Genomic DNA, 19,420 nt, shown 5'->3' with positions numbered 1-19,420 from the left:
ATTAGGAATAAAGGGAGCAAGAGAAGTAAATCTTTCAATGGAGAAGTGTCAGCCTCTTCATGTCATCACTGTCATCTCTATAAAGTCCCATGGGTACAAACTGACACAATTGCCTCTTAAAGTCTCCCCTGCTACAAGCAAGCCTCTTCCAAACTGTAAGATTACTATTCTTAGGTACAGGGTTCACCAACTATATCACTCACACTTTCAGCAGCTCCCCTGTCCATCAAATAATGCCAAATCACCTCCTCACAGAATTCAGTGTTGTCCAGAACCTTGTCCCAAGCTATTAAGATAGCATTTCCCCACAATTCCATTTTTGCTGAGTAGTACTCAGCCAAGTAGCTGGAAAGGAAGGACAGTCAATGGGCCAGTAGTCCAGGAAGTGGACTACTTTGAGATCCCTCCTCCTCCCTAAGTTCTCCAGCTTTTATGGAACATGTGTTGTCAGACCACATCTGGTCTTCCCCCCTCTTCCACTGAAGTTCTCAGACCTTCTCATTCTTGGTATCTCTGTAGGTTGGTGACTCCCCAATCTTTTTCATTTTATTACACATCAAAAATAATACAGCATCCTGAAACAAACTGGAGGGGATGTGATGATCCTTAGATCTGAGCCCTAGTGTTACAGATGGTCACAGGGTAGTAGTTGCAAGGTTGTTTTGTTTTAGAAATGAGTAATAGAAAGGTGTGCTAGATGTGGAAGAGAGGGAGAAAATGTTGCTGTCAGAGAGAAGGGACAGTTGCTTAAATGAATACCTTGAGAAGAGGAGACATTATGGACTCCAGTATAAAACATGGAAGGCTTGGCTTTAGATAAAGGCACATATAGTCCAGCTATAGTGCCAGACTGGAGGAAGGCAGAGCATGCGGGCACATGCTCACATTTCATGGTGAGAGCTCATTAGATGGAAACTTATCTCAGTATGAGAGAAAGAAATCAGTTGGGAAGAAGAGGAAATAGTCATGGAGTTTTGAATGGAGAGGACATAGCATAAAATAGTTACATCCTTAGAAAGCTTAACATATAGGGAGTTTTAGTAGCATTTCTGGGCAGTGTTGAGAACTATTTCAAATCTGTGGCCAGAGTGGAATAAAAATAAATTTTAACACTAGATCCAAATGTATGTGGAGACTTAGTCTAAGATACAGGTAGTATTCTCAAATCAGTGGGGTAAACACGAACTTTTAAATATAAACAAACAGTATGAGGACATCTAGACAACCATATGTAAATTTTTAAAAAAATCAAACTACATCTATATGTACAGATAAAATCCTAAATGGATTAGAGATCTAACCACACAAGAGGAAACCTTGTAAGTACAAGAAAACACAGGTGAAGTCCTCTCTGACTTTGGTGTAGGGAAAGGATTTATCACTCAAACGCCACAGGCAATAAAAGATTTTAAAATATGACTACAAATAACTGCTGGTGAGGATGTATGGGAAAAGGTACACTTATACATTGCTGCAAATTGTTGCATCCACTCTGGAAAGCAGTATGGAGATTCCACAGAAAACCTGGAATGGAACTATCATTTGACCCAGTTATCCCACTCATCGGCATATACCCAAAGGACTTAAAATCAGCATACTATAGTGACACAGCCACATCAATGTTTATGGCAGCTCAATTCACAATCCCTAAGCTATGGAATTAGACTAGGTGCCCTTCAACAGATGACTAAATAAGGAAAATGTGGTATATATACACGATGGAATATTACTCAGCCATAAAGATGAAACGATGGTATATACCAGTAAATGGATGGATCTGGAGACTATCATGCTAAGTTGAAATAAGCCAATCCCCCCAAAACAAAGGTTGAGTGTTTTCTGATATGCAGATGCTAATTTACAATAAGTGGGGAGGTGGTAGGGAAGAACAGAAGTACTTTGGGGAATGAAGGGAAGGGAGGGGGAATGGGAATAGGAAAGAATGAATCAGACAAAACTTTCCTATGTTCACATATGAATATATGACCAATGTAATTCTGCAGAATGGGAACTTGTACCCCATGTATGTCAAAATACATTCTACTGTCATGTATAATGAAAAAGAACACAAAACACTCACTTAGAAAAGGAGTTAATTAAAACTAAGAACAGTTTTAACTATATGTAAATTTATGCCACTATTAAAATGTTTCTATCGTGATTGTGATGTTTATTTTATACCTATTACTCGTGTTACTTTTTCACATGGAAACAAAAAGCACATTTATCTTAATTGATTAAAAATGCCCAAGTTTCACAGTATCAAAAACTATGACTACATAAAAACAAAATTTTGCAAAACAAAATACCCCCTCAAATCAAAAGATAACCAATCAACTGGAAGGAAATAAAAGGACTAATATCCTTGAAATAAAAAGAACTCTTAAAAAATGATGGATGAAGACCAGTTAGATAAGTGGGAAAAAGACATGAAGAGACAATTCACAAACAGGAAGAGATTTAAATGGCCCTTGGACATGTGGAAAGAATTTCAAAAATCACTCATAATAGAGAAAGGCAATTAAAACACTGAGATACAATTTCGCATATATCAAGCTGATAAAAATTTTAAAAATGTATCAACTCATTGTGTTGGTGAGGTTGCAGAAAAACGCATTCTCACACACTGCTGGAGAAAAATGCAAACTGGTACAACTCCTCCAGAGGCTACTTTGGCAGTACCATACAAAACCACATGTGCACTCAGTCATTCCAATTAGGAATCTACTCTGAAGATAAATCTCTAACATCCAAAAATGTATATGCACAAGGCTATTCATTGACGTACTGGAAACAATTTAAGTGCCTGTTTATGGTTTAGTAAACCAAGCATGTCTGCATCATAGAGTACTATGCAGCTATAAAAAAGAATGGCAAAGATTTCTATAAACTGATTGCTTTACAAAGTTATTTCCAGATACGTCAAGTGAAAACAGCAAAGCTTTGTGCAAAAGACAAACAGGAAGGATTTTATCAGAAACTAGTAGATTGATAATCAATATGGGGTTGGTGGGAGAAGTGGGGGATGAGAATCAAAGGGAACAGGGGTGAGAAGAGTGACATTTCTTTTGAGAAGCTCTGTACAGTCTCCTAGAAATGTAATGTTTCAGATATCATTCATATACCTCCACCCCCAAATAGCTGAAACCAAATGATAAGAAGGTACCCAAAATAAAATAAAAACACCAACAGATGAGCTTACCTGTATTACAAATAACCACCACACTGAAGGGAATTGGGAACTGAAGGTAACTATGGAGAACATTCTCTTGCCTGGATAATGTTAAGACCAAAAGGAAACAAAACACCAACATGTTGTGTAGTTAGTAAAAGCATGTTCCTCACACAAGTAGGTGTTGGCAATTCTAAAACAACTTCATGTGTATATTAACACTCAACAAATAAATAAAAAGACTGTAGTTAACTAGAACTGGGTTTCTTACCACAAGAAAAGACATTATAAATAAGCTAAGGAAGAGGAACACTATCCTGTAGTGAATAGGAATCTGAAGAGACTTGTGAAATACAGATGTCTCTCTCTCTGAGTGAGCATCCACCTTCATTTCCGGGCGGTGTTTGCAGAAAGGGCTTAAAAGCAGGAACACCCTACAATGAGCATTTAGTACCCAGATCTTGGTTTCTAAATACCATTCTTTAATAAAAGGAACCAGAAGTCCTCGAAGAAGTGGTTGACCCAGCACTGGGAGAGAGAAAATACAAGATGAGTGTGGAACATCTTGTGGTGCCAAAGGCAGGGGCAGGGATGTCCAAAGAACACAGGAGTTACCTAATGGAGCTAAGAATGGCCAAAGTTGGAGCAATTTAAGAAACAAAAAAATGATAGTACTAGATTATAACCCATAGAATAAAACAGATATCCATGAGTCTGTGTGATCTAATCAATTACATAAGCAGGGAAAAAGGATAGCTGTTCCTTAAAAGAATCCCAATTAATAAATGTAGAAGAAAATGGACAACCACCATAGTAATGACAGTGCAGACAAGATGCTGAAGTGGGTGAAAATCTGAGGAGAAACTTGGAGTCTCAAAGTATCTCTGAGGTACTTAGCAATAACAAAGAGAAATATAGTGACTTCACAGTGGAGAAACCTGGTAGAAAACACCTACCCACAAAATGGAGATCATCATTGCCTGTAATAAGACATATCAATATTCTATCATTTCTGTTGTATTCTTGCCCAAAAGCACATTATCTGATCATGAGAAGACATCAGACAAGTTCATAACTAAGTAAGTGGTACTCCGGAACCTTGAGAGCCACTGGACAAGGGAGACAGGGGCAGGCTATTGCCCTCCAGCTGGTGCAGGGCTGCAACTGAAAATGACTTTCTTGGATGGTGCCACTTAGACACAGAATCAGCCTGAAAACAAGAGACAGCCTAGAGCAAGGACCCCATGAGAGCTGACTAGGAGCTCACAGTGAATTGATTTTCTGCAGCTGTGATTAGAGTATTTTTAGTCATAGGACTCAACCAGCTTTCAAAACCTGCTAATAAGAACTCCACTGTAGCCAGCAAAGAAAACCAGCACAAAAATTTAGCTTTTAACTTAATTCAACACCAAGAATCTGCTTAGCTATAAGAAGCCAGCTTAGAAGGCAAAACATGTTTTCTACTGCAAATTTAGATAAGTTTTCCATTTTCTAGCTGAATCACGACCAAGAAAGATGACTAATGACGAATACCTAGCAGCATACTGAAATATACAGCTAACACTTTAAAAAATGAAACTCCAAAGTAAACCTGACTTCTGATGCCTCTCAGTCAGTATTGTGTATGCATTTTGGACAAATCATCTCAACCCACTCACCCCAACATTTAAAGATAAATGGGGTCTAAGAAGTGTTAATATCCCTTCTCTCAACACACTTGGGGTACTTTCTGTGAATAGTTATTGGAGCTGGAATGGATTTCATCGGTTTGCATCAATGAACAGCCATACCAGAACAGCCAAGCTAACACTAACGAGGGACCAGCTGGCTGGCTGCTTCCTAAGCCTCGAGGGCTGCCTAGGGCTGCCTAGACAATGATTGTGTGAAACTGGTGGGGCCTGGGACAGTTTGCCTGACCGTGTCTCAACCTAAGGAAAGGGGACCTGCAGGTGAAAAAGGCCCTTGTGAAAGCAATGGAAAATAAAGGAGCTTTGGGGGAAGGGGATGCCTGGTGGCAAAGTCAGTGCCTTAGTGTTCCCCAGGCAAACATGACAAAGTCTAGATGTACAGTAAGAGCCAGTCTGTATTTACTGGAGTGAGTGCAGGAGACAAATAGTTTACAACAACCTCTATCAATGTCTTAACCATTTGATAAAAAGTTCACTATAATATTTATTGTATAATGAAGAAAAACAACACATTCAGGGAAAATTGAGATTAACTTATTTTTCTTAAAAGGTTCATCTCAAGGATGGCAACAAAGTCCAGCTTGTGCCGCCAAACGGTTTTACATGATCAAACCGTGTACAGCTTCTTGTGTGAACTGTTGACTACAAACATTTACCAAATACATAAATCTCTTTTAAAAAAGCCATTTTAAATATAGCAAAGCAGTGTCTTCTTGCACAGCAAAGTGAAGAGTTTCTACAGAGAAATAAAAGTTTTACATTTGTAAAATCTTTTTCACATTCTAATCATCTAGCTTTTTATGATCCAATGCCAGGAGTTTTCAGGTTCTTTATTTACTATGTATTTCTTGTGCGCATGATGGTTAATACAGAAATTATGTTAATGCATAATTAATTGTCCTTACAGTTAAAAGGAAATGACAAAATATGTATTGTTCTTTTAGAACAAACCCCTGATTTAGTCTATAACACAATGGACATAATTAGGGCTCAAAAGATGGAGTTTTGATTGGGACCATCTGTGTAAATACAATGGTGACTTTCACTCTCAGTGCAGTACCAGTTGAGTACTGAAGGAAGTACAGCTGTTGAGAACTTCCTTTAACCAGTGCAATTTAAGCTTTTTTTGTTTTTGTTTTTTAGTAATAAAATACGTTTTCTGAAGGGATAAAATCTTCCTGTGACAGTGTCTTATACAAAACACATGAGTCTAAAAGGGTAAGAAAAGTTGGTTTCAAAACAACACCATTAGTATTTTCCCCACTCTAGTTGTTTTCTGCCAAGAGATGTGGATGTGATGTGTTCACACATGGGTGTCTGGGTGAGGCATGTCTGTTAAGTCCATATGCTCCAAATTACACTGGGCATATGGGAAAAATGTTAACAGTCAAATATTCAGTTCCTGAAAAGAGAATACATTGTTACTTGGTCAATGTAATTTAAATACAAACTCCGAGCCTTGTGTAATATTATTTTAGAAAACAGTAGTTGTACTGATTATAAACCTGCATAGAAAGAAAGACTATTGAGATACAGTCAGAAAAGCCATCTCATAAGGCACACAAGAAAATAGACAGTAAATGTGAATGTGTTAACTCCTATTCCAATATACAGCAGAAGTTCATGAACATGCATAAATAATAACAAAAGGATCACTTAACACTTTCAAAGCTATAAATGGTTTACAAAGTGGTAAGGATTATCTTGGAAATTCAGTGTTGGGAGACTGTCTTGTTTCCATCAGGTATAACCTCATGAAGAAATGTGCCTGTATGTAGTTCAGTAAATTAAGTACACTTTAAAAGAAAAAGTAATCCTTTCTGAATAAGAGCCAAATGCCTATACTAAAATGAAAAGAGAAGACAGCACATCATCCTCCCTTTTGGCTTCTACCAAAACTTACTACCCAAACTGCCATTAAAATAGAATCTCCATTCCTTGGCCTGTGAATGAAAATGCCACAGACTTATCCTGTACCTAATAGCTATGTGTCAGTCAGGAAATCTGGCTGATGATTTGTCACAAATAGCAGATGTGGGAAATGTCAAAAGGAACTTAATGGGGGGGGGGGGACAAAATATAAGTAAAAATTGTAGGTAGCTGCTCAATATTAAGTTTAAAATATAAAATAGCAGTTACTTTTAAACCCTTCTTTTGAGTTTCTCAGGACAAGGAGTATCTAAAAATTTATGATAAAAGATATACAGGACTTTGAATTTTGTTCATGGCACGAGCCCAGTAAACGGATGAACTTGCTATCACAAATGAGTTGTCTTCTTGTAAGAATAAGGCCTTGTTGAAAACTCAAGCTGAGGGTGGCACTGATTTCAGTCAGGACAGCAAGAGTCATGCCAAGGATCTGCACCATAAGAGAACTGCTCCCCCCACACCAGTGTCATTTCAATGCACAGAACAGTTGATAATGGTAGTATATTTTGTAACCAGCTGCATCATTGTATTTTTAGAGGGTCAAGGAAAAAAGATCCTTTCCCCACAAATATTTTTCCCTAATCATTTACCACTTATAAAACCTCTGTGCTCCTCTACTATTTTGCCATATTCTCTAATATTAAATTAGGTCATCTTTTTCTACTGTACTTTTTTTCCTCACAAAAGGCAAGTTTTAAATAATGCCTTATAAAATCTGTTACAACACATTTTATATTTATGCAGGATGAACTTAACACCAATTTTTTGCCACTTTGCTATTTATATACACATATAAAATATATAATGATGCTCACCCCATACAGCACAAAGATTACAATGTAACATCACACATTCACCACCAGTGAGGGGAGAAACCCCTTTATACAATCCTCTGAAAAAACTGGGCTAATAATTAAAATCCAAAGTACAGTATATTTAACAAAATAGTAAATATTAAACAGTGAATACTCTACTTAATAAGGACTTCGCCTTTCCCCCCCAAATCGGCGGCAATCCACAAAAATATACTTTTTAATCTGGTGACCATACAATACATAGGTACTTACATCAAATGTGATAATATATTTAAGATGCTATATACACAAAGAGTTTGGCTCAACTTTTAATTTACATATAGATAATAAGTGTTCATGGCTTTTTTTTTCCAAGGTTCTGCTTGCAAGATATTTTTGTTTTTTTTTTTCCCCTCTTAAAATAAAACTAAAAAGTTAAAACAAGATAAAGCTATTTTCTAAAAACAAACAAAAACAAGAAACAAAAATGAAAGTTACAACATACAGCTTTGGCTTATATAAATAATTCATAGCAGAATGTGTTCAAAAGTAGTGAATATAATTTTATATATAGTCATCAATTCATAAGGGTGTTTCTTTCATATAAAATATACATGAGCTAAAATCAGTTTAAGATATGAATGTAAAAAGAAACTTCTGATGTATTCCAATTATAACTTAATATATTAATTTTATTTTGTTAATGTTCTATATTTCTAGGCTAGTATTTTCTGAATATCTCATGCGTATTTTCTACCTTCTCTTTTTTATTAGCTAAAGATCACTTCTTTGACCCGATACATTTTTGCACGTGCAAAACAGTTATGTGTGGGGCTTTTTTGTTTTTTTTTTGTTTGTTTTTTAATATCAACAGCCCTTTCCCATGCACCCCTTTGCAATAGAGACCCATGCCAGGTTGGGTAATTAATATAAATGACATTTTATGTACAGTATTGCTTTCTTGGTTCCTGCTTTTCTACTGCTCTGTTCTACAAAGCAATTTTTTTCTGAAATAACTACAGTCACCACACAGTTAAATAAAACAAGTAGGGGGCCCTCTAGGTTTCTGCAAGCTAGTGTGGGAGAATTATATATGGGTACACGTTTCTTTGCAAAAACTGGTTATCTTATGAAACAAGTAGTCCAAGGAAGTGCCAGACTGGTCTGTGCCTATATAGGGTGCTTTGTCTGCCATGGGACACACATCTGCAGACCTACAAGGAGTTTGCAGGTTAAGTGCCTGATTCTGTGTATGCAACACACACCCACACATACACACACTCACACCCACATACATATATATGCAAAGGAATATATATGTATGTATGTACATATAAATATATTTAACTCATGTCCTTATTTACCGATTTAGATATGTAGGGCAGTTCACTGCAGTAACATAAAGTATAAGCATGAGCCTGGAAGCCTTAGGTCACCCAAGCGTCCATTCTCATGCGCTTTACAGAAGGGCTTTCTCTGTCCTCAGTGTTTGGAGGTCGGCCAAGAACAATTGGAGAATGGAAGTCACCCCGTGGATCCTCCCGGTCACTGCCATCATAGGAGCTGCTGGAGCTGCTCAGACTGTCCACAGGGGAGCGCCCCATTTCCTGCCGGGGCTGGGGCTGTGGGGGTTGTGGCGGCTGCTGCTGTGGTGGCTGCTGCTGCTGGAAGCCTGATGGGGTCATTCGGTCCCGGGGAGGTGAAATCGGTTCTGATTTAATGTTGATGTTTTGGTTGGTGTTAATGGATAAATTTGAACCCTGAGATAACTGCCCTCCAGCGCTGAGGGAAAGAAAGAAAGAGGTGAGATGGTTTTTGGGTACATCTGCGTAACTCACAAGATGGTACTACAGACACTGCTTCACTGAAACGAACCCAAGGTCTGAAATCCTGTCAGAATTCCCCAAGGCTGGTTTTGGTCATCTCCTTTAGTACATAGTACAAAAGGAAATCACATCTTTCCAGGAAGAAAGAAGTAGTACAGCTGGCTTCTTAATGTTTTTTACTTCTACTATCCACCACTGTATTCTTGCAGCTGAAGTCTGCAAAACAATTTCAGTGTCTAATGTGTGTGGTCCAAAAAGACAGAGGAACATGGCAAACTAAATTCTGTTCAGTGCTTCATCTTTCCTTAGTACCTTCTCTACTCTGGTCCTGTGATAGGCAGAACATCTCATCTATTCCACAACTCTGAGTAAATCATATCATCTTTATTTTCCAGATGAGAAAATGGTCTTAGAAAAGCTGATGAACTTAATCAGATTGATATGGGGGAGTGGGTACAGACTTTTCCTCATATTTGCTTTCCTGGCCTTTTTTTTTTTTTATTGATATGAGGTCTTCCTATGGTGTCCAAGCTGGACCCAAACCCCTGGACTCAAGTAATCCTCCTGCCTCAGCTTCCTGTATAGCTAGGACTACAGGCGTGTACCTCAGCTTCAGGGCTATTTTTAGAGTTTTCATTTAGGTCAGGTCTAAGGGCCAGTTGTGAAGGAAGGAAAAAAAAATTCCCTGAGATACTCTTCTCCTTTTCCCATGACTTAATCCTCAAGAAGATTACTGATAACAATATGTATGTGGAGTTCTTTCAGAATTCAGGAGGAATGGGTTTCCTGGGCTCAGGTCCTCTGGGTACTTTCTGAAAGGAGGTCAGAAGGGTAGGTTATTCCCTACTGCTCTAACCAAGTGTGAGGTAGCCAGCAGGGTCTGCTGTTCTCCTCCACCTGCTTAATGGGCTTAGTGTCATCCTAACTCTACTAAGCCCTATTCCTTCTCCCTGCTACTCAAGGAGTCTCATCTCTTCTGGGTGCCGAAGAGTAAACCTTCTTTGCTTATATCCTCACACTCAGTTCATAAGGAATGTTCTCTTTGTGAATGAAGTAGGGCATGTATTTGGGCTGGGATCAATCACACATAAATCCTATGAAGCCTGATGCATATGGGCTACCCAACCCTGTTTTCCTTCCCCCCAAGATCCAGGGAGAAAGAAAAAGACACAGCTCATCATCCTCTTCTTTAGATAGTCATCAAAGCAAAAGGGAAGGGAGAGGTAGGTGAGCTCAAATGCCTTCAAGCTGCCTTCCTTAAGCAGTGGAATCAGAGGTAGATGTTGGAAAGCAGGATGGAGTAGGCAGCTTACTCATCAATCAGCAGGAAGAAAGGGGTACATGTGGTGGCATCTATGCCTTGAAACCCCCTTGGATACTGGCGTTTATCTCAGTATGTCTGAAAAGAAAAGCCTTGCTTCCTTCAAGGAATGCCTGTTCTTTGCTTCATATCCAAACAATTATCTGGAGTATTTAAGAAAATATTTTCTCCCAACACCTGTGTCCACCTAAAAAAAGAACCACTGTAGGATTATTCACATGAGAATCCACAGAGTAAAAAATTTTACCTGACACAAAAGGTGTGTGCAGGCCAAGAATAATATCAGGGAAAATTTCCAGTACTCACACAAGAGAGCTGAGGGCTGCTTGTCCTAGATGGTGCTGCTGCCAGGCTGACACCTGCCCCAGAGACAGCATTCCTGGGGAGTTGAAGCCTTGCAGGGCTGACAGGTCTGCGCTGGTCAGTGAGTAATCTACAAGGGAAGACAAGATTTGCTATGCTGGGCTATTCCCATATCATGGTTATTTTAAATAAATATACCTGCCACTACCCTTTGGAACAAAGAGATACACTGAGCTCTCCCAGAGTGAATCTGGATCAGCAAGTCTTGATTGAAGGGCAAAGGACAGGAAAAACACAGAATCCCTGCTTATGGGTGTCAAGTTAGTGCCCCAGACATTAAATGCATCATCATATAATTACTGCATTTGCTTAAAGTATCAGGAATGTCACAGTTCCCTCACTGCATGCAAAATCATCTCAAGTTCATGAAAAAAACTTTCCTTGTCACAAGAGTATTTATTATAGCTCATTTTATATAAATACTTCCATTATAATTACTATGACCAAAATTTAGGACAGGGGCTAGGGTTGTGGCTCAGTGGTGAGGCACTGGTTTCAATCCTCAGCACCACATATAAATAAATGAGTAAAATAAAGGTCCATCAATAAACCCCCCCCCCAAAAAAAAACACAAAACTTAGGGCATTAGTTATTACTCACATGTAGTTATTTCAATTCATTATAAACACTTGTTTTTTCCATTTAGTTCTAAAGAGAGGTGGCAAACATTTCTACTTTTAACTTCTTTCTCATGTCTCGAGAGATGTTTAAAGAAGTTGGTCTTTCTAGTGAATTAACATTTTTAAGAAAGGAACTGAGCTGAGGTGCTCAGGTTTATGGTAGGACCATACTTGTTCTATGTGCTCTCAGACTGTCTCAGTTATCCCCATAGAGGCTGGGGGAAGGGGAGCTTAGTACACTGATTCCTCCCCCAGGTTCCCTCCAGTCCACAGTTCTCCTGAACTGTCAGCCCTTCCAATGACTCACTTGACAAGTCTTCTTGGATACTTCTTCAAACACCTCAACTTGACATGGCTCAAATTTTCCTCTAAACCCTTCTCTTCCTTAAATGCTCCATCCCTTGTTAAATGGCAGGAACATACACTTAAGAGGTTTGTGCCAGAAATTTATGGGTGTTATCCTTGCTGCTTCTCTTCTCTCTGAATCCCAACATCAACCACTAAGTCTGGTCAATTCTATCTACTGTATCTAGGCCTGTTCAGATTTCATTGTCTCTACTGTCACCACTCTAGTGCAAGTCCCAGTAACCATTTCCTGGGTCACTCTACTAGTCTCTTATGTGGTTTCCTGGCATTCATTTTGCCCCTATGGACATTGCAGCCGAAGTGATCTTTTTAAAACAGCAAATATGATCACGACATGCCTTTACTTTAAAAAATTTTATGATTTCCAACACTCTTTTTAAAAATCTTTTTTTAGTTGTTGATGGACCTTTATTATTCGTTTATTAATAAGCAGTGCTGAGATTCAAACCCAGTGCCTCACACATGTGAGGCAAGTTCTCTACCACTGAGCCACACCCCAGTCCCTTCCCAACACTTTTAAGACAATGTCTGAACCCCACAACACAGTCAACAAATCCCTACTTACCTCTCCAGTCTCCATCCTGTCAGTCAACTCTGTGCTCCCTCTCCTCAGATCATTCTCCCTGAGCTGCCTGGCTGAGTCCTGCACACGTTTTCAGGTTCTAGCTGAAAGGTGGCCCCTGACACAACTGGAACAGATCTTTCTTAGAGCTGCTTGCCTTGTGTCTTTTTATGCTGACAGACCCTAAATTCCATAATAGACTCTGGATTTTCAGTACCTGGCAAAGTACATGCTACAGAGCAAACAATAAATACCCACAGAATGTTTACATGAATAAGTCCTGAAGCTAGGAGTGATATTACTGATGGGCATGAGGATGTCTCTATACAACTGCTTTGCATACAACTTTTCTGCATTTATTTCAAAAAGTTGCTCATTTATTTAGCCCTTAACCTACTATATGACTTGTGTTTGATAGTAAATCTACACAAAAAGGTACAAGATAGAATAAACAAGATAAAATATGGATAAGTATTTAGAAAAGGCAAGTAGATATGTAAGTTAAAGGCAATATGGTAATGTTAGAATAAGTATTCTGAGAGTAAATATAAAGTCAGTCAAAAGATGGAATGAGATTAAAGCTGAGTGACAGATGGTTTTAAGGGAACTGACTCCATTTTTATGTTTTGGTAATTCCTGTGAGACTTTATAGTGTATGTGTATGTATGTGGATATACTTGAAACAGATGCATTCACTGATGTATGAAAATTCATGTGTGTGGCTTCTCTTTCTGTATTTTGGTTATTATTGTTAACCTACCTTTGGACATTTCTTCTGACTCTGAAACCCCTCCCTAAAGCTTGAATATTAATAATGGTTTCATTAGAGGCAATTACATTTAACAATACCAGAAACTGCCTTTGGCCAGGTTGGGTCAGACCCATAATAGCAAGGTTAAAACAAGGACTAAATGTAATAATAAAAGTTTTCACCTCTGATTGCTTTAAAAAAAAAGAATATTGATTATATGTAAAATACATATGTATATATATTCTTTCTAACTTATTGCCATTTCTAAAAATTAAGTATAGTAGAATTTCTAAGTACATTGAAAAATTTGTAATGAAATGCTCAGTAAACTGCAATGTAACTTTGATGCCCAGTCCAAGTTTCATCTCAGCTAACACTTCCCTGAGCATCTGGTCTCTTATGCTCCTCTCTTCCGGTATCTTTCAACCTCATAGTATTAACTAGAAACCACAACAACTTGGGACTTCCCCTCCATGGTTACCAACTTAGGTTGTCCCCTTTTCTTATCTAGAATAAACTTGAGAGAAAAATAGCATCTGTCACGTGACATCTCTCATATAAGCAGGTAATTAATGTACTAAAACATAATTTCTATGAATTCTTAATCCCTGGCTTTAGTCTGGAACCTGTCCTGTGCAAGACACAAATAATTTGCTATAATTTATAGACCCTAGTTTGTAGTTGATAGATTTGGGCTTTTTTTTTTCCCCCTCCATTCTGATTGTTCAAAGGTAATGGACACTTCTACAAGGCTTTTTAACAAAAACCTTTAAAAATTGTTTGTCTATTTTAATAGAACTAGTACTTTAAATTAAAGCAGCAATTAAATGTATCTTTGTTCTGCCTCCCTCGGGTAGCTCTAGACAGTGGGATGAAGGCAGAGCAGCAAAGTGTTTTATCCTGAAGTCTAAAATTAGATGATCTCTACCACAGTCTATTTATGAAAACCATAAAAGAATAACTTTCCTGCATTGCAGTTTCTGGATAACGGGCAAGGTCTAATTTACTGCCTTCCTTCCTTCTTCCTTTCAAGTAACAGGTGTTTGGCTCAGCCAGGGATAAAGTAAAACTACAAGCACTTTTTTCCTCTCCTTAAAACAGCAAATCTAAATGAAACCTGCTGTGGACCATGGTTCTCCATACAGCCTGCTTGGCTAACAGCACCCTTCTCATCACTGTGGTATTCTTACACTTTCCTAACAGACCCCCAAATTAGGGTATTCTAAGATGAAATGTGTAAATAAACACAAAGGAGTGAAAAGCTCCTCTCAGTGGCTGTTTTTCCCCTTGGGCACAAATGACACAGACCAAACTAGTGGTTACAGGGAGGAAAATGTAGCTTGTAGGCCACAGTTAAGCCACATCCCCAAAGGAATTCGTGGTCTTTCCCAAAGCAGGTTAACAGTATGAAAGCAAGCATCTTATTTCAAAAGCCTGGAAGCTGTAACGAGAAACTACATAAAAAATACACGGGCAACAGGTGGCTATTACACGCTCCTTGGCTGGATGCATAACAGCTCTTTGTTTCTTTGTCAGGGGCAAGTAAAATTTCTCACTGGTGAAATAAAATAACTTATTCAAAACATTCTACAATCAATGCATTTTCTGTGACTTTTTCAAGGCTCGCATTTTTTTTTAATATATCCAAATCTGAATCTAAAAAAACAGGGATAATTTTAAAACAAATATACTTTTTAAAAAATCATAAAAAGCACACATTGATAACAAAACAGAGAGAAATAAAACCAAAGAAAAGGCACAAAGAGCTCACCAGTGTTGTAGGCTGTCGGCATTGCTGAGTACACAAGTCCCTGTGGAGGCAAGCTTGGGGTTGTCACAGACACTACTGGGGTAGCAAGAGATTGAGTGGCTTGAGAACTGCTTATCCTCTGGGTATTCTGTAAGAGATGAGAAAAAAGAAAGGTGTTATTATGTGGTACTTATGTTCATACTTATTATTTTAAAAATAACTTTCAATTTAAATGTGACACTGTTCACAGTTTTATCTGAATGTCATTTTCTGAAGCAGTAATTGATATGAAAACTGTAAAGGTACTAATGGGAGTAACTATATATTTAATTTTAAGGGACCTATGTTTACATTAATTATTCACCTTCTCTCTCTTTTTTATTTTAGCAGTTTATTAATGTCAGAGGCATATCCTTAAAATAGAAACTTACCTTATGGGTGATAACACATTAATGTGTTAGCATAATGAGGGCTTGATGTCATTACAGATACTGTCAGGTTACCCAAAGTGAATTATGTGTTGATTTTAAGCTGCTGATAGCAAAAGTCATTTGTATATGAAAGAATTTTAAGTTCACGAGTATAGGGATCAAAAATACTTTTCTTTGCAGGATTTTTATTTGATATATGGTTTGGAGACATGGCTTTCTAAGTGCCAACTTTCCTTCCTACTGATCCTGCAGATGGCCTATTTCTTTTAACAGCAGATTCAGATATTTATCTCTTCAGTTTTCTAAAAAGAGAAGCTCTGAGTAGAGAGTTTTTAAAGAACTGCTAAAAGGGTTGTGAATGGAGCAGTATTAAATGATTGCTGACTGCTTCTACATAGTATCATATCTACATTGGGAATAAAGGGCTCAGCGGTAGAGCGCTCACCTAGTGCATTTGAGGCACTGGTTTCCATCCTCAGCACCACATAAAAATAAATAAATAAAAATAAAGGTGTCCACCTACAACTAAAAAGAATAATTAAAAAAAAGTCAACTATTAAATAATCAAGTTAGTTTAAGATTGTTATTGTCTTCTATGTGTAGGAGTATGAAAGTATCAGTTTCTCCCCACAGTGACTTAAAGTAACATTTTTTTCTGAAATCAAGGATCAGAGGAACAGAATAAACTGCACGCTAATACTATGCAAGAGGCCAAAGCACAACTCCAACTTATGTTTTTTACAGATGATGTTATAATCTGGTACTTGTTATTTAGGGTCTAAGTCATAATAGCAAAAGTATAATTTAGTATCTTTAGAGTCTAAAGGATCAGAATATGATGTGGTTTTCTCTCACTATTTTCAGAAAGGCACATGAGTTGCAGCCCTTTGGCTTGATCTAGGTATGTGAAAAATGATCATTTGATAAAGCTCTAGATCTCAGTTAATCTCTTTTTAGTTCCAATTTTTTATCCTAACTTAAGTTAGACTTAGTGGATGTACTGACTGAGTGTTGGTCCTAGATTTACCACATCCCAAGACAGGGTAAATCACTTAACTCTTTGAACCTCTAACTTTGTCACAATAAAACAATATTTGTCCAACATGCCTTGCAGTGCTATTGTCAGAATCAAATGAAGCAATGTTAGAAGTGCTTTGGGAACTGAAGTACTATAGACATGTAAGACAGTATCTTTAAATTATCCCAGAAACCCCCTTAATCAACTTTCTACACAGTGTTAATACAAAGAACAAATATATTTATTTCCTCTATCTAGCTATGCTACTAGGGCTGTCATGAGGTAAAGCTGTTCTAGAATTGAAAGGCTTTTAAAGGACCTCTGTAGCCTGGTTCTCACCAGATAAAATCCTTAGTACAGGCCCTAGGGGATCTGGACACCTGTCCTTCCTCACTTTGAGTCAAAGTCACTCACAATAATAATAGAGAGTGCAAAACAATTTGAACAACTTTTTGAATTCTAAAACAAATTGTGTTTCTGTCTTGATTTTGATGTATAAAACTCTATACTTCGCACTGTTTTAAGAGTCTGAATTTGCTTAATTACATTTTAAAGAATATGAATGGCTATTGACATGTTTTTGTCATGCCTTTGTTTCTTACATTTTATGATTTCTATATTATAAAGCCCTCAGAAGTTGATCTCTGAGATTCTGTAATTATATGTGCACTTAAGGAAAGTGGAAGATTAATGTATGACAATTGGGAATATATCTTAGTCTTAGCATCAAGTTGGCATTACAGCTTTTGAGACAGGGATCTACTTTGGACTTAAATTTGTTCTTTAATATTTGGTCTGTAGGTCAAATGAGATTGAAGAATACAGTATGAGGGGTTTGGTATGGGCTCTCTCATCACTCTACTGGTTTCATCTCTATGGTAATCTCCTGGCATGATCTCAAAGGCAAGGGATAACAATGACATTGCAATATATTGTTCCTATCCATCAAAGCTCTTTATCTCACGGGATTGGGTTCTGAGTACTAAGTGACCTTCACAACCACTAGAGGGCAACATAGTGCTAGATAATTCATGGAAGCATTTGTCATTGTAAGTATAAACAGGTCTAATGAAAGAATTATTTGTTTGAATTATAACCTTTACTTGCTAATAAGTATTAAATCAATAAGTATTTCACCAAAAGATATTCATGATATAACCTAACATCACATTTACAACTAACTTGTATATTTCAGTTAATGGACACAAAAATCATCCAATACCGTGAGTGTTCACAAAGCTAAATAAAGAGCAATCTCATCTGAAGGACAGAGCACAGACATCCTTATTTAAAAAGAAACAAACTGCAAAACACACGAGCATGCATAAACATGTAATAATAAAATGCAAACAAAACCAAATGATGCCTTTACCCCATGCTCTCATGCACTCTTAACCCCTATCCATGCTAAAAATTGAACACTTTCAAGTCTTTATTTCCCTTAAATTGGAGACATCTAATCAGCAGCTGACTTTGAATGCATATGATTACTTCTGTGCAGTTTGGGATTTAGTTCCCAAAGAAGAAACAGATTAACTGCAAGTTATTTTTATTTAAGTTTATTTTCTAGGGGAAAAGCCAACAGATAATGTTTGTTTTTCAGTGGGACAAAACACAAGGTAATAATAGCTGCTGCTTTTAAGAACAGAATATCTTCTGATAGAAAAGTAAATTTGTGTAAGTTCAATTACAGACATTCCTTTTAGTAAACAGGGAACCCCCTTGTGGTTCAGATCCTCTCACACAGGATGAAATAATTCCAACTCTGAAAAAGGTGACCTCACCGAAAATGATGTAATCTTTTTGAAAGAAAGAGAAATAACACAAGACTGTGTGTTACAATCTGAGGAACTTTGAGGGTGAAGTCATTTTCTAAAAATATTTTACTAATTTGGAGAGCTATATAAGGCATTTTGTAGCTTTCCTTTAAAAATGTTTAACACTGTCCTGTGCTCACCGACAGCTACTGTTTTTTAAAGGCTCTCTAGTCCATGTTCCCTCCAACCAATAAAATGTGTCAACATTTACAATTATAAACAAAAAAACAAGAATCTATGGTACTAGCAGATTGCTTTTGTGACTCAAAGTGTTTGAAGAGTATTTAATAAAAGAAAAATATCTGTGTAACAAAGGAACATTGGTTAGATAAAAAAAACATTTAAGAGAATTAGTAGTTTCTACATCTTTTTCAATTCCCTTCAAGCAGAAACCCACACTCACCAACTCCAATTCCTCTTCCTCCGACTGTACTCAGCACATAAGAGGGATAAGAGAGTTACTAAGACCATTGGTACTCACAACAAAGTATTCTTTTAGAAAAACATGGACACTAGAAGTTGTTTGGAATTCTACAGAGATGATTATAATACACACCAAATAGAAATATAAATTACTTGTTATCTCTATACTTTAGTTGGTTTTTCAAAAGACTAGAGTATTCTTTTGAATTCTCTAGGGTCAGGTTTAAAACATCCCCACCCCCACTGCCACCTCAGTCTGCTCTTATGTTGGTCTCTACATATAGCCACAGTCCTGTGACATTTTAAAAAGTTGCTGTGATACAGTCTACATTTGGAACTCTAAGAATATACTTACATCTGAATCCTCCTATCACTATCCCACCTGGTCAAATGTGTCCATCTATTTCCTGCTAAATTCTGTGATCCCTGGTAGGCAGAAATTATGTTGTTTTACTTCCACAGTAGCCAACATAGTGTTATGAAACAATAGGATCTCAAACATTTGTTAATAAATTTAACAGATTTATATGTTTATCATTTACAAATAATAGTTTACATGTGAACAAAATACTTTTAGTGGAGAGAAACC

General features: G+C 37.3%; 1 protein-coding gene across 9 annotated transcripts in view; it reads right to left on the bottom strand.

The window, feature by feature from the left end:
* Positions 1–5,326: 5,326 nt before the first annotated feature.
* Positions 5,327–19,420, bottom strand: part of Mef2a (myocyte enhancer factor 2A) — a 154,167-nt gene continuing 140,073 nt past the window's right edge. For 5 of the 9 annotated variants that reach the window (XM_047542248.1, XM_047542247.1, XM_047542250.1 and 2 more), the window contains 4 exons: positions 18,812–18,835; positions 15,164–15,290; positions 11,037–11,163; positions 5,327–9,365 (listed from right to left, as the gene is read on the bottom strand). In XM_047542248.1, coding sequence (XP_047398204.1) covers positions 9,011–9,365; positions 11,037–11,163; positions 15,164–15,290; positions 18,812–18,835 — 633 coding nt within the window. In that variant the 3' untranslated portion in view covers positions 5,327–9,010. The remainder of the gene's footprint in view (positions 9,366–11,036; positions 11,164–15,163; positions 15,291–18,811; positions 18,836–19,420) is intronic. The other 4 variants (XM_047542256.1, XM_047542251.1, XM_047542254.1 and 1 more) reach the window with 1 other exon arrangement.

Source organism: Sciurus carolinensis, chromosome 2, assembly GCF_902686445.1.
Source record: "Sciurus carolinensis chromosome 2, mSciCar1.2, whole genome shotgun sequence".
In the NCBI taxonomy this organism is placed as follows: domain Eukaryota; kingdom Metazoa; phylum Chordata; class Mammalia; order Rodentia; family Sciuridae; genus Sciurus; species Sciurus carolinensis.
Note: the sequence above shows the minus strand (reverse complement) of the source record. Positions and strands in the feature narration are given on the sequence as shown.